The sequence below is a fragment of the Oculina patagonica genome, chromosome 7 (assembly GCF_052425735.1).
Source record: "Oculina patagonica isolate OP01 chromosome 7, crgOcupat, whole genome shotgun sequence".
Classification (NCBI taxonomy): domain Eukaryota; kingdom Metazoa; phylum Cnidaria; class Anthozoa; order Scleractinia; family Oculinidae; genus Oculina; species Oculina patagonica.
Window position 1 is genome coordinate 23,898,056 of NC_135764.1, and position 22,432 is coordinate 23,920,487.

At 36.6% G+C, this 22,432-nt stretch overlaps 2 protein-coding genes and 1 pseudogene across 3 annotated transcripts in view; all 3 read left to right on the forward strand.

The window, feature by feature from the left end:
- The first annotated feature begins 429 nt into the window (after window positions 1–429).
- On the forward strand, window positions 430–9,603 carry LOC144659300 (uncharacterized). The gene is made up of 4 exons (XM_078519719.1): window positions 430–438; window positions 974–1,181; window positions 3,437–3,546; window positions 9,400–9,603. The coding sequence occupies exons 1-4, from the start codon at window positions 430–432 to the stop codon at window positions 9,601–9,603; spliced, it is 531 nt and encodes a 176-aa protein (XP_078375845.1).
- Window positions 9,604–10,108: 505 nt separating this feature from the next.
- LOC144659301 (uncharacterized) lies at window positions 10,109–14,977 on the forward strand (annotated as a pseudogene). The gene is made up of 4 exons (XR_013571879.1): window positions 10,109–10,165; window positions 12,729–12,948; window positions 14,304–14,413; window positions 14,664–14,977. The product of XR_013571879.1 is annotated as an uncharacterized LOC144659301 (transcript).
- Window positions 14,978–19,520: 4,543 nt separating this feature from the next.
- Window positions 19,521–22,432, forward strand: part of LOC144660531 (uncharacterized) — a 32,686-nt gene continuing 29,774 nt past the window's right edge. The window contains exons 1-2 of the mRNA XM_078521193.1: window positions 19,521–19,532; window positions 20,302–20,411. The gene's annotated coding sequence lies outside the window, so the exon portion shown is untranslated. The remainder of the gene's footprint in view (window positions 19,533–20,301; window positions 20,412–22,432) is intronic.

The following is a 22,432-nucleotide window of genomic DNA, read 5'->3' on the forward strand; positions in this document are numbered from 1 at the left end:
AGAGCACGCTCTAGAGGAAGACGAAAAGATTAAGTCGACACGATTTTATGTCAAGCAGAGAGCTTTCCTAGTTAAACGTACATCTTATTACTTGTGGTCAGTTAAGTGCATCTACTTCAAAACGCACCTTTACCTCGAGAGTGAATCTCTTTTAAAACTTACACCGATATTGTGTTTGTGGTCAGCTTAATTATGCTTTATCTCCTAGAGTCATTTAATAGATCCATCCGAAAAATAAACAAAAAAATACATCACACCTTCGTGATAAACTCGATAATAGTCACATTTACAAAGAAACGGAAACGTTATCTCTGTTATGTCACCGTATACTAAAACTGAAAGATTATTTTCAACCAGAAAACCTCAAAATACTAATTTATATGTAAGGTAGGACAACATCTTAAATTGAGAAACGGCCACGAAACAAGAATGGCGAAGGTTTGAGATGGCTAAGACAAATTATAAATGATGAACATAAAGAAACATTTTATTCAGAGCAAATTTTTAACTCCTGTAGATGACGAAGAGAGAACTACAGTAGTTGTTTGTCTTACAAACGTCAAGTAAAGTGACCTTAATACATCTTAAGTTCGATAATCAGAAGGTTATCAACCAATTGCTTAGCATTACCTACTAATCTGAGGAACTTCCGGGATAATCTTAGCAAAGGTCATCTAATACGCGTGTGATCATTTGTGATATCACTATTTAAAAATACTGTTTCAATCACAACAACTCAAAATAACCCGATTATAATTTTCTCGCCAACGCACTGTAAGTAGCCAACTGTTAAGCCTCCTGCTTGGATGGGATTGAATATTCGTTTAACATACAGGGCTCTGCAAGCTGCAAGGCTTATACACCAACAATTTGTATAAAAAAGTTGCTTTTTATAACTTTTCCAGCTTTAACTGAATTTGAACCTATTCATTCCATATCACTTGTGTGTGTGTGTGTTTTTTGTTATCTGTAGATTACAATAGCGTGCCTGCTGGCTCTTACGGAATTCGACACAAGCCTAACTTCCGCCCTTACCAGCCTCAGCTCTTTTTTCCGACAAAACAGACGATATAGCGTCGGGAATCTTATGAAGATTGATACTAGCCAGTGCAAAGTTTTAAATGGGAAGCGGCAGTGTAAAGCAAAATGTGATGGATCATTGACCAGGGACCCCAAAACGAGTAAGTTGAAAGGAACTGTATTACACGTGTGTTTATATATAAATTGATATTTTTGGTACTCCAACTGCAAATGCAGTGCTGCTATATTTTTGGCAGACGGAAATAATTAGCTATAGCAAGAAAACAAAACATGTCCGCAAACAAACAAACAACGAGACGACCGAAAGTGATAAACAAAACGTCAGTATATTTTTAACAATAAACAAGCCGAATCCATGTATAGTAGCACAAAAGGATTGATTTGGCTTTGTTTTTAAATATAGATCTCGTCAGAGACAAAACAATAAAAAATGGCTTCTGCGTATGATAAAATAACATCAAAACATTTTTTTTAAAAGATCTATATACATATGCGCATGATCTACTCCTTATATTGTCTGTACACTCTTAGTTCCTTACCCCCGGGTGGGGGATAGGGCCGGGACACAATTGAGATAATTCTCTCTTCTGATGTTGAGTTGTTGCTGCCGAAACAAAGGAGATTGCTTTATAGAATTGGCCTGAAAATTGTCTGACGCTTCATCATCCATCAACGCAAGGCGCTGGCGACATGCCTGATGCCTGTGAGATAATTGACAAAAGAAGTAGATTTTTATAAGTATAAATCTCATGTGATATGTAGGTATAAAGTATTCTCGTCAGTACACCGGCAGAGATGGTGTCAGTTTTAAATAAATCCGTTCGCTGACCTTATGAGCTCATTAAACATGTTACTGTTTAATTTCAACCCGCAAATTTTACCACAGTATACTTGGTGGCAATGGCCATGTATTTGGTGTATGTCTTCTATCTCTATGTATACAAGGAAAGTATAATACTGAGCTTCTGATTTAGAAAGGTGTCTCATCATCTTTGCGAATTCGTGCTCCTTCGTGCTCCAATCCTAAAAACAGTGAAACAAATAGCATGAACACTCTCCGTGGTATCATGTCTATGTCTTCTTATCAAACGGAAACAGGCCTGGGCCGAGCCAGGTTCATCATATCATGGTCACAGGCAGCGTGACGTGGGGTACGGCGCCGCCCTAGCCTAGATTCAAGTCCTCCATCCTACCGCTGGCTGAACTCATCGTAGCTAGGTGGAGTACAACTTCTAGGCCACGCTATATAACCACCGACTGGTTAGCCCAGATCGAAGTGGCATTTTAAAATTTTAAGCTCTCGATAAGCTCATACATACATATTTATCAGTTTAAAAATACAAACATTTTACAAATTACAAATATTAGATTTCTTTTTTGAACAAAGTGAGATGAATGGCACACTTGAACTTTAGGTTGTTAGCTGCTGTTATTTCTTACCCCTATGTGCGTTTTAGAGATGGATCTTTTAACCTACCTTCAGTTTATCAGAGTACACTTTAAGGGGGTAGAATTTATACTAATGATGTGAAAGATTGAACGTTTAGAATGGCATGTTTCCGCTGTAGAGAATAAGACCATTGTCTAAGATGGCAGATTTAACTCGGGGAGTTTTTATTTTGAGTTTACCCATTATGCCTCATTCGTTATGTTGCAGTTAATCGGGTTACCCTTTTGCCTTCTTCTTTTCTTTGTCATACCTTATTGAACCTTACATGGCCAAAGTCAATTATGCAAGGGTTTGTAACTTTTGGATTGTGAATACACCGTCTTCCTCACATAATTGCTAGACGTTATTGCTCAGTCGTAATCGGAGACGTAAATTAATCGAGGCTGCGGTATATTCGAACCTTACTGACGGCCAACTCTCTGCAACTTAAAAGGTGCAAAGACAAATGATCAGGCAATGTCATTTGAATCAATATACAATTATTGTAGTTCCTAAAAGTCCCCCGAAACAGCCACCTCCTGACAACGGCACCTGTCAGTAAAACGGGTATACAGTGGCCATGTCAGCCTCCAACAAAGGTAACCACAAAAACCGTTAGAAGCACAACTTCTGCATTGCTGAATGAGCCATTTTAAATTAGGCGCATCACCAAATACTTGCGCTTCAACTTTGCAGTTTGAGCTTGCTTAGGTAAACGTAGCTGTCCTAATAACGCCTTGTAACATCCACAAAGTCGTCTTACTGGCAAAACAACTTCATGTTTTGTTGGCATTCTGCTTTTGCATTAACTGTCGTCCTGACCATTACACACCCAACTATCCACAACTGACACAACTCTATAAAACGGGCAGTTCATTTTGTCATTCAAGATGTCCCTTGTTGAAAGATATGACTATAATTGTTTCCAGAAATTTGCTAATACTGAATACATCTCATTTATCAAAGGATTTACGATTGTGAGAATTAGAAGAAGGAAGTGCATACAATTCACTGATGCGCAAGGCGGTACTAAATATGCACTGAAAGTCATCAACGGAACGAATATTGTTTTTGAGGTGAGTTTTATTGCCATATTATAGAAGTTCCAATACACTCACCAAGTGAAACGTTCATTAAATATAAAAGAAATAAAGCAGTAGAATAACACATCCCACTAGAATTTTTTTAACAAGAAATTGAAAAGAAATTTAAACACGAGATACGCCAGGATTCTACGCATTGTACTCCTTTAAGTCGACCCTAAGGCCCGGATAATATCCGCGTGTTTTATGTGTCAAATCAATGGAATAAGGTGTGTGAATAAGCTTGGCTTCCGCGACCAGACACGATTGTGAAGAGTATCTGACTGAGCTAATATTCCTGACAGTATTTTTTTTTTTTTTGTCATTTAGACATTTTTTTATTCATTTTTCAACACATTTACAAAACATTTTTACAACACAAAGAAGAAAAAGAAATAATGAAGTTACAAAAAAAAAAAAATAAATAAATAAATAAATAAATAAATAAATTTACACTCGCACAGGGCTACTTAGCAATAATATTGAACATTTTTTTTGCATTAAGCTTGTTCTGGCTGCAGAACATTTACTAACTTTTCCCATTTTTTAAAGTGAAGAGAGAGTTTATCTCTTTTCCTGGCGATATAAAGTTCAATATTAAATACACGTCGAATTTTGGCGAAAAATCCCGAAAAGGAAGGTGTGCTATTCTGGCATTTCCTAGAATAAATGTAATGTTTGCCTAACAATAGTATATGATTGACCAAGAAGAAATCCTCAATAACATCGAATTTACCAAATATCAGATCTGTTTCGGTCAAATTCCCAACATATACATTATTGTCTCTCAGCCAAGATAGGACGGATTTCCAGAACTCAGAGGATTTGGTGCAGGAAAAGAGTAAATGCTCGACGGATTCTACCTCTTCCAAGCAGAAAGCACAAATGGGAGACTCGACTATACCAAGACGACATAGTTTTTCGTTTGTAAAGACAATACGATTAAGAACTTTATACTGAAATTCTCTGGCTTTTGACTCTAAGGTGGATTGAAATGGTAATAAATAAACTTTATTCCAATCAATGAGCGTGTTTGGGTACTTTTCCGTAAATCTTTGTTGAGCGGTGGGCGGGATATACTTTTTTCCTCGAAAGAAGTTGTAAATATTTTTTGAAGGCACATCAATAATTGGGATTGATTTGTTCTCTAACGTAACCAAAGGTTCATACGGTATCGGATCGATTATTAACGGCAAAGTTGAGGTTTTTATAGTTAAACGCCAGTGTGACGGGAATGAGTTAACAATCCTCATAACAAAGAAATTTTGCTCAGGATTCAAACCGGAGTGCAAACCCTCAAATGCCAAAGCGTTTGCCGAAATAAAATCTCCAACTTTTAAAAACCCTAATTCCGCTATATCTCTCCGGTATATTGATTTTTTGTCGATACAGCAAAACCTGTTATTCCAAAAGATCTCATTGACTATATCGTGGAAAGAGTTTGGCGTTTTAGCTTTTAGCTCTGACCACGCTTCAAAACATTGTCTGTAATATATTGGTAAATTTACATTTAATTTAGAGATTTCGAAATTACAGTGCAACACAAAACGCCCCCCAACTGGCAAAAGACGGTTGTTTAAAATTGTTTTCCAAGGGCTGCGATTATCTTCCAGAAATTTTGTTAAACAAGTGACTCTTTTTGTTCGGATCATAGACTCAATGTCAAGCATATTTAGACCCCCTTTCTCAATATCCGCTGTAAATGCATTTCGTTTCACCTTATCTCTCCCATTCCAAATGAAATTATAACAAATTGAATTAGCCTCCTTAATTAACTCAGTAGAAACAGAAATTACAGATGCTCGGAACATTAACTTGGGAACAATAAAAGTTTTCACAATTTGTATTCTCCCTAAAAGGGAAAGCCCTCTCCATTTCCACAAATTTATTGTTTTCTTAATTGTTTTCAAACTTTGACGGAAATTTAAATCATCTCTTTGCTTTGAGTCATAACTAAAATGGACCCCTAAAATTTTAATGGCTTCACAACGATTGTACATGACCGATGGGACCTCCCGAATAATCATGTTACCCAGAAAAAAGGTTTCTGTCTTCTCGTGATTTACTTTTAAACCAGAGCACTTCTCGAAACCCTCAAGAGTACGAAACAGATTCGTATAAGACAATTTATCCTTAAGAAAACAGGTCATATCATCTGCAAAAAGAGAAAGCTTAATTTTCTCTTGTCCACATGTGAAACCTTTGATGTTTTCGTCATTACGTATCTTTATGGCTAAAACTTCAAGTGCTATTATAAAGAGGTAAGGGGAAAGGGGATCACCTTGTCGAACTCCTCTACCAAGTGCAAAGGGCCCGGTTGTGAATCCATTGTTCATTACACAACTAGACGCGTTTTTATACAGAACACGTACCCACTGAATAAAAGAAGGACCGAAATTAAAGCAATGTAATGTTCTTACTAAAAAATTGAAATCCAGAGTATCAAATGCTTTCTCAAAGTCGATGGTCACTAGAAAACCTGACAAGCCCTTAAACTTTGTATAATCGATTACATCATCAATTGTTCTTATCGCATCAAAGATTGTTCTTCCCTTAACAAAGGCATTTTGATTGTAGTGAATAATCTCTGGTAGCACTTTTTCCAAACGTTTAGCCAGCGTTTTTGAGGCTATTTTAGCATCAACATTAATTAGAGAAATAGGACGCCAATTTTTAATCAATCTCTTATCCTTTCCCTTCTTTTCGATTAAGGTTATTATCGCCTGCTTTTGAGAATTTGAAAGCTCACCAAAATCAAAAGCAAAATTTAGACTGTCAACTAATAATCTCCCAACCAGTGGCCAGAAGGCGAGATAAAATTCAATAGTTAAACCATCATTCCCTGGGGATTTGTTCTTTTTAAAGAATTGCAAAACATTAAAACATTCATTATAACCTAGTTTACCTTCGCAAACACTCCTCGAGTCTTCCGTTAACATCACATTTTGCATTTTGAAAGAGTCGTTAAGAAATGATGAAACGGTCTCCGAATCAGCACGATTGCTGCCATCATAAAGGCCAGAGTAAAAGGATTCCAGCTCATTCATGATTTTCTTCGGCTCAGTTGACAATACGCCCTCGCTGGTGAAAATTTTCCGTACACTACTTTTCGTCTTATTATGCTTTTCCAAATTCAAAAAATATTTGTTGTTTTTTTCACCCATTTCGTACCAGGTTGCACGGGAGCGAATAATAGAACCAAGTGTAATGTAATCATACATCTGCTCGTACTCTGCTTGAAGACACTCTAACTCCTCAAGATTTTCTTTCGAAGGATCACTGTCACACTTCTTCATTGATTCCTTTAAACTTTTCTCAAGCTTATTTAACTTCGCTTTTCTGTCCCGCGCCTTGTTTTTACTGTAAGTAATTGTTAATTGTCTTATTTTGTATTTTATCAGGTCCCACAAGACGCGCCTATCTTGAACTTCTTTAAATTCGTTTAACCAATTCTCATATTCTATTTTTAGAAGTTTGCAATATTCCAAATCATTCACCAAGCTTGAGTTAAATTTCCAAAAGCTTGGTCCTCTTCGATTATCATCCAGACCGTTCAGTGACAAGGTTATCGCAGAGTGATCAGATTTTATCGATGTTATTATATCTGAAGAGTCAATATCATCTTGTAAACTATCACTTATTAACCAGTAATCTAAACGTCTTTGTATAACTGGAGTTTTCTGACGCCAAGTGAATCGTTTTGTTGTTGGGTTACGAATACGCCAAATGTCAACAAGATCGTGTTCGACGCACATATCTTCTACGCATTTTGCCGAATCCTTCTTTTTTGTATTTCCGCCCTGCCCATCTAATTCCGCATTTAGTATGACATTGAAGTCTCCTCCGATAATAACACTGTAATCGAGATCTGAGCTCGAAACTCTTTTCAACTCTTCCGTTATACTTTTGAAGAATTCGCATTGCTCATTTGTTTTGTTTGGAGCATAGATATTTAAAAAAAGACACGGCGAGTCCTGAATGATAGCTTCCAACAGAATATAGCGGCCTTGTGGGTCGGCCTTAACGCTTTCCAGTTTAAAGTCTAAATTATCTCGAACAAGTACCAAAACACCGCTGCTGTGATTACTACCATGAGAAAAGAACATTTCACCCTTCCATTGTTTTCTCCAAATATTTTCCACCTCACTTGTACTATAGGTTTCTTGTAGAAAACAAACGTCCGCACCAGATTTAGTTAGCCTATTGAATATGCCTTTCCGCTTTTCAAAAGCACGAATCCCCCGAGCATTCAGTGACAATAACTTAAAATTAACATTATTTTGCACCATATCGTCAGGATAAAGGAAACTTAATTATACGGGAAAAGCGAAGAACATAATTAAACACTCTTAATAATAAACTCAGCCTAATATGCAAATGAAGAGTAACTGCTGTTAAATCACGCAATATGCTAAAGTAGCCGTGAGAAAAGATAACAATGAACGAAAAAATTGAAATTACTGAAATTACGATAAGTAGCAAAAAGTACATACAAAATAATTTACGAGACAAAACTGTACTAAAAAAGCAATAGGATATCGATCCAAATACTGCCGTTGAGGCTGGAACTAATTCAAGCGGGAGAAAAAAGATATTACCCCTCCTTTATGATTCTAGTTAAAGTAGATTACACAGTAAAACTAAATTTAAAGTCTCCTCTACCTTTATATCACACGTATTTAACCATCTCGCCTTTGAGCTTCTCGAAATCGTCATCCTTGACAGTTTTTAACTTGCCATCTTCATCAATATATTTCAGGGTTGCCGGGTAAGCGATGAAAACTTTTCTGTCGTCCCCGAATTTCTTTTGTAAGTGTTTCTTGAACGGCAGAAGCGCCTTTCGTTGCTCTTGAGTTTTCTTCGCAAAGTCGGCACTAATTCCAATAACGTTACCATCGTAAGGGTTATCCTTCAGTCGCGAGGCAGCGTTAGAAAGGACTTTCATCTTGTCGGTGTAGCGAAGGAGCGCCACATGAATTGGTCTCGGTTGCTTCTTGTTGTGTCTCGATGCCGGATTAGTAGGTGTACGGTGGGCGCGTTCAATCTCGACGTAGCCACAAACAGACTCAAGGCCCATGTGGTTAGCGATGAAAGTTTGGATGAATTCTACACAGTTTTGTCCCTCCGCTTTTTCCGGGATATTATAAAAAACCAGGTTGTTACGTCTAGATCTGTTTCTCAATTCTTCAACTTCGTTTTCCAAAATTTGGAGCCGTTCTTTATCCGCTTTCGATTCCACATCTTCTTTTAATTTCTCTACGTCGTTGTCCACTGCGTTGAGACCCTTTTCCAAATCGAGAACTTTTTCTTTAATGGTACTCATATCGTCTTCCATCTTGATGAGGCGCTCGTCAATTTTGTCAAGCATGTTTAGTTTTTCCAGTTTCATTTGAATGTCGACCAAGATGGCGTCACCTTTGAGCACATGGCTGCTGTTTTCCTCCTCCGAACTTGATATCCTCGACCTTTTTTCACTTGGTTTCGGCGGCATCCTTGCGGTGTTACAAGTAACGATGACTACTGATAAAAATTACTGGGTTAATTCCGCGAGAAAATTTGTGCAAAGCCGCTTATATCGGAGAGCTTTAAAAACACGTTCACTCCATCGGCGTGCTAGGCCCAGTCTCCTTCCTTCCTGACAGTATTGCTCACTGTTTTTTTTGTTATAGGAAGGAATCAAGGGAACGAAGAACGATGTGGGGTGGGTGTTTGGTAGTATTTTGAGCCAACGCAATTAAAAGAAATTGACGGAATTTTGGACAACAAGCAACAACTGTACCGAAAATATGAAACGCTCCTTTTAGAAAATTTACTGATTTTATACTATTTTATTAATTTCATTTACAGGAACTGCCAGGATGCAACAGCACAACTAGCGACGCCTTTCTATTTAAAGAGGAAAAAGTTGGAAAACATTTTAGATATAAATACGTGGCGACTAATATGCCTCCCATGTGCCTAGGAGTTACCAGCGACCACGAGGAAAACTTAAGTTTAATTAATAGTGCGCACACTCAAGATAGACGTTCTTTATTTAAGAAACGGAAGTGAATTTGTCTACACTCTAATTAATTTTAAAAGTGTACGTTACATCAATCCAACGAGACAAAAAATGAACCCGAGCTAAAATTAACGTTTTACTCTCTCATTCTATGGCTGCCCCGCAGGAGGACGGGATGTCTTAAAGCCTGTAGTTTAGGGAATAACCATTACCAGGCTTTTAAGTTTTCTCTTAACATCTAAGGCATCCTTGCGTACGAATTACTCATGATGTCGCGAAATAATCTAATTGAGCTCTTCCGCCTCGCTCAAGCAAATAAAAAATAAATCAATAAACCACAGCAAATTTTTACTGCTGCAAAGAAATACCTTACTAACAGACAACAACGTGTGTTAGTATCTATTTGATATATCTTATGTCATTATCATCATCATCGTCGTTGATGATGATGATGATGATGATGATGATAATGATGTCCAAGATGACGATGATGATGATGATGATGATCATCATCATCATCGTCATCAACAACAACAACAACAACAACACCACGCGATGGTATCGTCGTCGCTGTCGTCATCATCATCATTACCTCCTGCCGGTAATGTGTGGGTAAATTGAGCTCTCTCATTAATAGGAGAATATCAAAGAAACTATATTGCAATGCTGACATGTTCCCAGCCCCAATGGACAGAGCTTTATGACCCCCAAGTTCATCTTACCTATCTAAGCACATTCAATTGGTTTTCCTCCTCTAAAGCCTCTAAGAGGTCAAAAATTACTTCCAAAGTTTATTCTAACGTAACCGAAGCCACTTTTCCATCAATGGCTGCCTCCGTTTTAACAGCTAAGCGCATCTTGTGAATTTGCATCATCAACCAAAGGCCGCTTTTGTTAGCATTCAGGTACTTGCATGTTGTGCATAGTAAACTTAGCCATCGTAATAAGTTTTCTTGAACGTTTTGTATGCTATAGCTGACACCGTTATAACTGGGTTTGTGCCAACCTTACTCGCTTACACTGCTTGTGTCGGTGTTGGTTTGACTCCAGTTTATGTCAGATTTTTTTGCTTGTAAATACGTTTTGATGCAAAAAAAAATGATTCTGGTGGAGGGGGCCTTTTGGTTTCTCTTAGGCTTGGAGAGGAGCGCTTATCTAGGGTAAGTACTGATACCAGTTTTAATCTGGTTTAAAAATGGATGGATGTCGTTGAATAAGTCCTGCCACCAAATGGAAAGATGATTTTATATCTACCATAGTTCCCTCATTTTTCAGTACATTAATAAACTTCGAATGAACTATCTAAAGATTTCTAAGCATGCAAACACTGTTGGTTTTCAATAATACGATGTTTTGTCTCGAGAAAATATCTGATGTCTCTTGTGTGATGTCTCGCACGTGAAATGAACTACCTTTCATTTATAGTTGTTCGGGTATTTTTTTTAATTCGTTAAGGCTTTCGGAAGTTGCGGCATATTAATCTTATAATAACCTTGGTGCAATTCATCCAATAGTGACATGATAATCGCGTGCCTTTATTTGTTGCCAAGTTCGCAATCGACATGATCATCGAGAAGACTCCTTGGTAGCATTACGTCACCATTCTTGTTTAAGTTGCCGCCATGCTTTAACCTTCACCTTGACGTTAAACGCCATGTCATAAATCATTAGCGAAGCTTTAATTGTTTAATTTAAGTTAATAGATAATAGCGTTGCTCTCTTTTTATGCGGGGTAAACAGACGTAATACACCCACGTTTATGAATCTAAACACTTGCTCTAATTCTTCATGTGGGCATAACAGGAAATTTTATCGACTAAATACTGGCTCGTATTCAAGCAATAAAAAAACCCAAGATTAGTAATAAACTGTTTTGTTGTGCTATCGGGATTGAGTGATTGAGGGTGGGAGTGATTTCAAACATTGTAAAACAGAAAAACATGTGGAACTCAAACTGTTATTTCACTGCCGCACACGTGACGTAAATGATACATGTCATCAACTCATGAATAATTAACGACATTACAGGTGTGTAAAAACCTCGCTTCAGGGCTACCTCCTACGGTTCCAATAATAGATGGTTATGGTGTTTGGCTTCAGTGTCTTTTCTTAATTAACATGCGTAATAAAAGTTGATGAATTTGTTTTTTTCTCCATCAATAAATAAATAAAACTTACTTAAAAAACGGCGCTAACAGTACAGTTGGTAGTGATAACGGCGATACTGTAGCTTTGTAATATATTAATTAATTGATCCTTAAATCATATTGTCCAACTAAGAATTATCATGCTTACATAAAAAACACTATGGCACAAATAATCAAAATAACCCGTCTCCATGCTCACATTAGACTAGTTTATTTCAACCCAAACCTCACTTTCAAAGTGCAAATATGAAAATTTTATCACAAACTTACTCCAAAAAAAGCGAGATGAAAAGATTACACGTATGAAAGTGCCAGAAGTTTGAAAAGAATTTCGTGTACAAAACAAGGCTTTGGGAGATTTTAGGCATTGACCTGGCCTAATCATGCAAAAGATCTATTGAACACTTACCTTACGTCATTTTTTTAATATTAATACTTTAGTTAACCAAAAGTCCTGCAGATTCTGTCAGTCTTTCTAGAATGGGATTGCCAGTTCCAGTCATATTTATCAATAAGAATGGCGTTTGGGATGTCTCTTCAGAGCTGTGGTACCGTACGTTCTAAAAATTCGGTTCTTTCAAAACAGTTTTTTTAGATAAAGTTAAAACTGATAAGGTTGTGTTTTCTTAATTAAAGAAAAAATCCCTGAACACTAACGGTTTTCAAGAAAATTAGGTAAAAGGGCAAATTATTACCAGTATCTTCCACGTCAATCAGATTTGGGTGTGGTAATTTTCCGCCTTTAATGCAGATTTAGATGCGTCAGTGCAAATGAACTAAAGAAATAATCGTATAAATGTAATTTGCAGCTCTGAAACTTTTGCGATCTTTAATCTTGTTGCCAGTTGGTTAAGCAGTGGACACCATGGATTTATCAAGTATTTTGCAAGTACGTACATGTACAAATGTATATGAGTCGTGTATTTACTAAATTGGAACTTGTTTTTCAGTTGTTATTCTTATTTTCTTCAACATATTTCTTCTTCTAATAGCTTTATTTTTTTAACATCTTTTTTTTTAAATATAAGATTATAATCGCATGCTTGCTGGCTTTTTTGGAAGTCGGATCAAGTTGGCGTCAAACCCCTCCTGTGCTCTGGAGCCTCCGCTCGCAATTCAGACACAACAAACCCTGCATTGGAGGTAGTCTTGTTAGGATTGACACCAATCAGTGCAAAGTATCTTCAGCGGGGAGGCGGCAGTGCAAAGCTAAATGCAATGGCTCGTCTACCAGAGATCCTCAAACGAGTAAGTGAAAAACTACGTGCTTTACTTTACGCTTCGCTATTGAGAATGATCTACGGATAACCTACTAACGATTTTTAATTTTCTTAGAAATAACTTAACAGAAAATAAATAGCAGAATTACGAAGATTGTAAAAAAAAAAAAGTACTGAAAACAGGTTGACAGAAGGTGGCATCCTAGATAAATAAAAGTTGTATTGTGCTGCTGTATGCAATATAAAGTTGTACTAAATAAGTGTACTAATTTGGTGGGAAACTGCTTTTATAGTTATTGACACTCGTAAAGAGGATAATTATTATCATGTTATATATTACTTTATTTTTTTTATTTTTAATTCTTGTAAAGATATCCTTTAGCTGTTATATTTACATAAAGTATATGTGAATAGCTTATTCAACAGTTGAAAAGTTGCCATTGAAACGAGTGAGCTATCTGCGGTAAATTCTCATGCATTGAAATAGCAATTGCAAAATACCTTATGTGTTTTGACAAGGAAAATCTAGAGTCTTCATAATTATACCATTTTAAGTAGTCCTCCAATCAAAAACCGGCATTACTGACGGTCACTTGTCTGCTTAATATTAGCAATGTGGGAGGCTAACATATTAAACAGAAACCAATGGAACTGTTTGCACGACCTGTTCACGTGAACTGCTACGAATTGAACTATTTTCGCACGACCTGTTTACGTGCATTGATGACGCAAATTTAAGTACTGATTACTAGTAAGTGTACTTGGCGTGAAGTAGCGAAATAATCTTTAAAAATTATTCATATCACAAGTATATGAACTTTAACAGCACTTTCGGCAAATTCGCACTTAGGGCCGAACAAAGAGTAATATTTTAATAAGATGTCTAACGGAAAACGGTTATCATTAAAGAATAATCACTGAAGCGCGATATTTGCAATATAAACACATCGACGCCTAACATTACATTTCCCCCTTGCTAATATTGATTGAAAACTTAGTTTTTCGATGTAATTAAACGTATTGGACTCATCTGCGCCCAAGAATCGACTTTTAATATTACTTTCGACGTACGGTCTTTTCCAATATTAGAGTCTTCACTTAAATATATTGCCATATTGGGGTTGGGTGAATCAACAAGTCATGATGAATGTATCCGGATCGTTTGCAAGTAGTCTCTCTCTGTCCTCCATAAACTATTATTTCACGGATTAAAGGAGGAAATGATTTGAAGGCGGTTTTTTTTTCAATAAAAATCATTTTCTAAGGCTTCAATATTTTAAGGTGGGTTCTTAGTTGTGCCTGCATTTGTACAATTGTATGACGTGTTTCCATCCGTCAGCATGCATTCAAACGTGACAATGCTTGAATGTAATTTGTTTACAGGGTTTTCGTTTGTTAAAATACGAGGAAGAAAGTGCATTCAATTTACTGACGACCGAGATGGTACCAAGTATGCACTGAAGGTCATCAATGGGACGAATGTCACTTTTGAGGTGAGTTACATAAACAAAAAATTGAACAGCAAACTAAAATTGACCATAATTACACGCATTAGCCGAAGATCATTTCTGTGCATATCCACTCAATTTAAAATTGCAAGAAGTTTAAAACTCTTGCAAAAACCAGTCATTTTTTTCACATCAGGTAGCTGAAAGTCAAGTTAACATGTTGCCTAATTATAAAAGCTGTTGTTTTCAAATTTTATTCAATTAATATTGTTGCTTGCCTCCTTTGCTTTTACAGGTGCACCAATGCGACAGTACAACTGAAGACAATTTCCTGTTTTACCAAGAAAGAGTTGGAAGACTTTATCAATATAAACACATAGATATTAGCGGGACAATGCAATTGGGCGTACCTAGAAACTGTGATGAAAACTTATCCCTTATAAGTACAACCAAACTAGATAGGCGTTGTTCGTTTAAAAAACTAAAACGAAGGTGACTTCCAAAAACGGATAAGCAAATTGTAAATTCTTGTTAAACGAATTATTCCAACATTTTATTTCGGTTATGGGTTTGTCGTAATAAGTTTATGACAACCATGCTAATTATACGCCCCCTGAATCGATTCGCAGTTACACCAATATTTTGTTGTTTATTTGCTAAAATTGTTTACTTTTAAATCTTGTGATTTTTTATTTGTTTGTTTTCCTCATTAAGGGAATATGTCATTTTAATTTGTATTACAATAGTTTACAATAAAACTGTTAGCAATAGTATCGCCCGCTGATAATACTCACTCTTTGACCGAGTTTTTCGATTCAGTTTTTCGGTACTTGTTATGTTGGTCCTTCGGTACCCTTTTTGGTCTTCCTTGCCAAAAAATGTATTCTTGTCGTCTGATTTTAGGCAACTTGGCCTATGGCCTCTTTGGCTATTTATCAGGTGATATCCCACGCAACTTCGCAGGATAATTGTTAAATATTAGTTGTTATTTTTCTGTTTTCTGTTTTTTTTTTCGGAAAGCTTCGCTTTCCGAAAAAAATATCACCAGACCAGACGATCTGCAAACAAGTATCGCATGACGGCGTTGTATCACGTACGGCTCACACGATCGCTTTGAAAAGCTTTTGAAGGTCGTTTTGCACGGTAGAGATTTTGAATTGCGGACAAACTTGACTCCTCTGTGCCCTGTGTCCTAATCCGTCCTAATCTTCGTCAGCCGAAACCAACCTCGGTTATTTTTGCATTTTTATTACTCCTTTGTTGTTTTTCTATGTTAGAAAACTATTATTTTGAGGTTTCCTTCCGTTCGGAAGTAATCAAAAAAAAATTACGTAAACTGCCGTGACATTGCTCCTTTAAACAAACATGCTATTTCACAATGTTCTCTTGGTTTCAGTTATCAGGGGTTATGGTTCGCAATTTAGAATTCACCTGTCATGTTCAAAGGTGAATATTAGCAGTAGCTAAGCACGTTTTTAAAGGAAAAATATAAAAGAAACGTTCTAGATATAAATTGAAATGTGCACATTCCCCAGTGTGACAGATTCCGTATTTTAAATAAAGTTGTGTTAGAACAAATTGAGACCGCAAATGCAATTATATCCCAGTGGAAAGGGCGCATTTAATTTGTATGCTCTCAAACTTGTATTATCCAAACAGATTTGAGTGGCCCTGCATCTGAATCCTGCCAAAATTTTTAGTGATCCCCCTTTTTGGGCTCTCAGTTACGACTGATCCCCCCTTCTTTTCATCTATAATTCAAGTGATCCCCCCCAAAATCCTCCGCTCCCCCCCCCCCCCAGGCGATAAATAATGACCAGTCCCTAATAATGATAACATTAATAGTAATTGCCGGCGTTTACTAGCTGTCGATGACAATCTCTCTCGTCAGTCGGCCCTTAAATTTGGTTGACCACAAGGATTGCATCTTCTGTGTATTTATACTCTAAAGAACAGACTGAAAAACAGAATTCACTTGATTTATAAACAAACTTGATAACAAACAACTTTGAAGAATTCGATCTTAATCGATGACCGATGACTAAGCTATTTGGTTCCTTTTGCGAGATATTGTCGTCATTCTCTATTTAAGTAGCAGACAAACGTAAACCACCCACAGGTATGCACCCATGATGGAGGCAATTCCTTAACTTGAGATGGCAAAAAACACGGAACATGATGATCGAAAACCATCTCATATATAATGAAAGCCAGGGAAAATGTGGTTGAATATCGGCCCACATGTAAAGCTGAGTCACGTTCCGTGGATATTTTTATTTAGCGTTTAAAACACTGTAAATCTCATGCATGCTATCGAAATTTTAGCTTAGAAGCCGTTGGTATATTTTCTACGGGTTCTTAGTAGACCCATGCAAAAGTTTGTGAGAGATTTTTTCTCCAGCCGTTTCTTTTTTTCTAAAATAAAATAGTATAGTGAAAGATTTAAAGTGTCTATTTCGTTGCTATTCACAACAAACATGTTTCGACATTCCATTTTTGACAAATGAAAAATTGCGGTTTAAATAATGTGAACCAGTGTAAAATATCTAGGTAAGCTTTAAATTTTGGTATTCCGAAACTTTATCTTACTCATACTCCCGCGTAAAGAATACTTTCGTTTCGCATTTTCGCACACTGCATGCTTCATGTAATGTTATCAGTTGAAAGAAACCGAAATATTTCCAATTTTCAGTACTGTAACAACAAGATAATCAAAAAAGAGAGTTCTTTAATTTGTACTTTTTGCTACCTTTTTTTATTAAACGGGGCAATGTCTTAGCATTTGTTCTGAGCTTTAGACAGAACTGGATGGTAGAATGTTGCAATTTTCTGTTGTAGAAAGTGGGACGTTTTGCTTCTGAAGCAAGTTCTCACCCGAACCTAATGCATAAAGAGTCCATCTTGTAGCCTTCTCGCCTTCACTATCTACAAATCCTTCACTATCTACAATCCTTCACTTTCTACTATCTGCCTTCACTATCTACAAATGTTTGAACTATGACAGTTTTTCTAAGTATCTTCAAGACATGCTTACTTTGCGTCAGTCTGAATACTCTTTATTTAAGAGGAACTAATATTTTATCACTATGTAAACCTGTTACAACTACTTATGGCCTCAACTCTTTTCGTTATGTTATGTTATGTTACGTCTGAAGCTTTTCAAAAGTTCCATGCAGTACCATAATATTATAGAGGTCTTACTCTGATAATTGTAGTTTAACGTCGATGGAGATAAGTTTAATCAGGCTCACTACAACTTTGTTTACGTTTCACGAACTACAAAGCAACTTTAACAGAAAGATTTGTTGCTGTTCAAAGATCAGCTAATCTCTTCCACAGATAACAAACAGCAAAAAATTCCCGGCCGTCGCGTGATTTCGCGTCTGATTGACAACATAGCCTTGTAACTAGTCACAACCACTTTGGCAATATTGGATGGGTTTATCTTAAAAGACGTATAACATGTCTGAGAATTATCAGTATAAATACGGAATATTAGAGAAGTATTTTTCGACTTCCTCTATTAAGTGGCCACCCTCTGAGAAATGGCTAATGGCCGCTTAATAGAGGTCGGCCGCTTAAAAGGGGTTCGTCAGAAATTAGCGTAAGGCCTTTTAGAAACGTCACGTTAGTTCAGTGCAAAAACGCGTAAAAACGCGTGGAAAATAATCACAGAATCATATAATGACGATATTGAACTTTTGTTCGAATGATTTTATTAGTCGTCCCCTTCTATTTTAGATTCTTTTCCGCCAAGAGCTTGTTGAAAACAAAGCTAAACTTCGTACATTACATTCTTGCTAGCCGCAAAGTATGAAAAATGAAAAAAAAAAAAAAAAAAAAAAAAAAACAATAGAAGAACTCTCATCGGGCCGCCAAAAGGTGGTTGCGGCCGCTTAATAGATGTGGCTGATTTATAGGGGGTTTATTTACGGCAATGGAATTAACTGGTAATCCCGTTCTGATTAGCAACTACATTTGTGAGATTCCAATCATTTTCCCAGCGCGATGAAAAGTTTTTTAAAAATTATTTAGTTAAAAAAGTGTCGAAAACAGGATCGAGCAATAACTCATCAGGTGATGATTTCACGAAAAAGTTGCTTTGAAAACAAATTTTCTATGACCCGAAATTAAAAACAGTAAGAAACAGATAACGTGAAAAAGTAAAAATTGTCGTTTTGCGCTATATTTAGAGTAAACAAATTCACTAACACATTAGGCACGTGCAGTGTGTTTTTGAAACATTTGAATATTTATTTTGCAAAACAGAATTGCGGACTTCCTGTACCTTGTTCAAAATTATTTTCTAGCTTCTATGTTTTATACAAAGTTGATTCAATCAGCCAGAGTTAACCAGATTTTTTTTATCTTGAATACCCTTGTTATAATTGTTAGGCAGATTTATTTTTATACTTTTTCATTTCGGATACATTATTTAGCAAATTGTTTCACCGTTCAATTGTTGAAACGCTATCTAAGTGATAGTTGAAAAGTATTTAAGTTATTTCTATTTCTTTTGTTGTCAATAAGTTCTGATTGTGGGCCTTATAGTTGTGGTCTTAAAGCGTCAGAATTCCGAAGTTCTATATTTAAAATAAGTAGTATAAAAATAAAGTAAAGACAATGCCATAAGTATAGGCCTGAACAGACCTGAAACGCTTGAAGTACCTGTTCTAACTGAGACGTTTGGAAAAGCCGGAGAGAACTATGGATTCAACCCATATTTTCCTAGTAAGTATTAACAACGTTAAGATCCATATATTTCCCTAGATGAAATATATGTTCCTTTGTTAGAAGTCCATTTCAAGTCAACATTTGATTGGATAGTAATGTAAAACGAAAAACAAACGTTGTGGAAGATTCAACCTAAAAGTTCACTGAAGCATTGATGGGCTATAACAATAGTTTACATGGTCATTCAACAACGCATATCTTTATCCGTAGACTGTAGTAGGGTGCCTCCTGGCTCGCGTAGAAGTCGGATCAAGCTGGCAGCGGTCATCTATAACCGTGAAAAGTCTCCGTTCATGTTTCAGGCAAAACAGACTCTGCAGTGGAGGGAATCTTATAAAAATTAACATTGATCAATGTAAACTTTCTTCAGCTGGGAAGAGACAGTGTGAGGCAAAATGCAATGGGTGGTCTTCCAGGGACCCTCACGCGAGTAAGTAAAAACGACATGTGTTATGTATACTACGTGTTCTATTTGATGTCTTTTTTCAGTCTAGGAATAAACCTTGGGTTTGCCATCTATGCGGTTATTAACTTTTCACCGAAATACTACACGTATCTTCAGAACCGACAGAACATACATTAGCTAGCAAACAATTTAAATTCCAAGGACGACACGAGCTACATGAGTTTACGCCACCTTACACCTTGAGTGTCGTAAACCCAAAACCAAAATAATCACTCTGCACAATTGAATTAACTTCTGATTGGCTGAAAAAGCGGGCAAGATTTTTTAACCCATCACTAAGCTTAGAAATGCAAAACCAAAAAAAGCGAATTACTTTCGACACTCAAGTGAAAACCACTCTATATAAAACAGGGACAAGTTAGACTACGCAAACTACATGAACTGCGCGTTAAACCTACATAAATCAGTAAATTGCAAGAAAAAAAACCAACAAGGTAAAAACATAACTAAAAGAAGTATGGGAATGCCGCCTTGAAATATATGAGGAACATAACAGGAGTCACATGAAATATGCCAACTAACGAAAATATGTACACTAACAGGAACTACGTCAACTACGCCTTCTACATCAACTACAAATCCATAAAGGTCGTGAACTTCGATTGAGTAAAGTAGCTTTTAACGTGCGTCGGATTGAGTAGCTTTTTTACGTAATCACGAGACCACGACAACTGTTTGGCTATAGTTTTTTTTCTTTTTCTACTTTTGGCTAATCAGTACATTTTTATCAAAGGATTTACGATTGTGGAAAGCAGAGGAAAAAAGTGCATTCAATACACTGATGTTGAAGACGGTACTAAATATGCACTGAAGGTCATAAATGGAACATATACTAAGTTTGAGGTGAGTTAAATCAGCCCAAGTAATCAGATGAAAATTAATTTTAAGGTGGAAATCGCGCTCAGGCAATTTTATGAAACCAGATGATGTTTAAAATGGATAAAAACCAACACGAGAGCATTTTCGGTTGTTTGGCTACTTTGAAAAGTTTACGTTAAAAGTGCATTTAAAAATATTTATATATATTTTCTTTACTTTTGCTCTTCCTTCATGAACACCATAATATTCAAAAACTTCAATGTTTATTTTTCACTGTGCATCTCTTTCAGTCATTTTGCGGTCGGTATAAAACGCAGACCATGCAGACTGCAGACTGCAGACCGTGCAGACCGTGCAGACGGTGCAGACCGTGCAGACTGAGTAATTTTTTCTTCTTCTTTTTTTACATTGTGTTTCACAAAACTTTTCACGAACGGTTTCCGAAGTTCGTTTGAAATTCGCGAAGTTCGCTACGAACTTTAGGGGGAATTTCATTATGTAGTTGTCAATCAAATTACGAACTTCGAAACGAAATTGTGAATCAGTTTCACGTGCAGCGAAGTTGAAAGGTTGAGGAGTTCGCAAGTTGAGAAGAAGTTCGTCCAGTTTGTTTAATTTGGTGAAATGAATCCGTTCACGGTACAACGAAAGGCAATTTCAAGTCCAGGAAGGCAGGAAATCATCTAAAGTTGGCCTTAAGGTCAAGGATTATTTTATTTAGCTTCCAGCTTGTTGAGTTTTCTTCTACTGTCAGAGAGCGCGTTACACTGTAAACATTGGAACATTTTAAGTTATAGGTAAAACGAACTGGTCGGATATAGCAGTTTATTTGTTAAGTTCAGGTTTCTAGTTCAATTTTATAACGTAAACAAATGCTTCGGTTGGTAGTTATGCTTTGGGAATACAGGGTTTTCTTGAGAAATCCCCCAAAATTTTTTACACTATCCTTAATAATAAAATATAAGTAATTCGTAAATAAATACACATTTCAATTGTTCCAAAGCAAGTGTTGTTTATTAGTAAAAAAATTTTTTAACCAAAGCTTATTTTTTTTTTGCAAATATAAATTATTTCAGAGGAACAGAGTTTATCACGAACAGACAGATGGCGTGACTTGCGTGTTGTGTAAACACAGAAGTATAACAACACGGAATTGAAAAGTTCTGGTTTTCCGCAGATTTTCCAAACTGATGTGTATTCAAGAAGGAAAACGTTTTTTTCTCTTTATAAGATTTTTACGGCACACACAAACAGTATTTTTATATGTAAACCGGTTCATCTGTTGAAATTTTTTCCTTCGAAACTGCACACGGCAGAACTTGTAATCTATTTTTAGTCGGGTGTCGGGTGACATTGGGAAAACTCAGTTGTAACATTCACAAACCATTTTCAGGGCAGCCTTGCTTCAGTTTTAGTCCGTTGATGTCCTGCCTTACTGGACTTGGGATTGCTTTTTGCTGTACTGGGAACGGATTCATTGCATCAAATTAAACAAACTGGACGAACTTCTTCTCAACTTGCGAACTCCTCAACCTTTCAACTTCTCTGCACGTGAAATTCACAATTTCGTTTCGAAGTTCGTAATTTGATTGACAACTACATAATGAAATTCCCCCTAAAGTTCGTAGCGAACTTCGCGAATTTCAAACGAACTTCGGAAACCGTTCGTGAAAAGTTTTGTGAAACACAATGTAAAAAAAGAAGAAGAAAAAATTACTCAGTCTGCACGGTCTGCACCGTCTGCACGGTCTGCACGGTCTGCAGTCTGCAGTCTGCAGTCTGCATGGTCTGCGTTTTATACCGACCGGTCATTTTGAGATTGCATGCACAATCACAGAGATGGCGGAAAATCGTCTTAATATAAATTATAAACTGGCCAAATTATGTATCTACATGCATGGTGTCACGTTAAGGGTTGGCGAAAAAGGCTCCAGAGAAGCTAAGCCCGTTTGAATCATTTGTATCTTTTAGCTTCTCAGGTGGTTCTATCTGTTAACCATTTTTTTCTTGCAAAACCAGCTCAGTCAAAGATAATGAAGATTCCG

Coding starts and splice junctions, on each gene's coding strand:
- LOC144659300 (XM_078519719.1), top strand. Junction 1,182..3,436: donor GACCAGGGACCCCAAAACGA/GTAAGTTGAAAG, acceptor CATTTATCAAAG/GATTTACGATTGTGAGAATT. Junction 3,547..9,399: donor GAACGAATATTGTTTTTGAG/GTGAGTTTTATT, acceptor TTTCATTTACAG/GAACTGCCAGGATGCAACAG.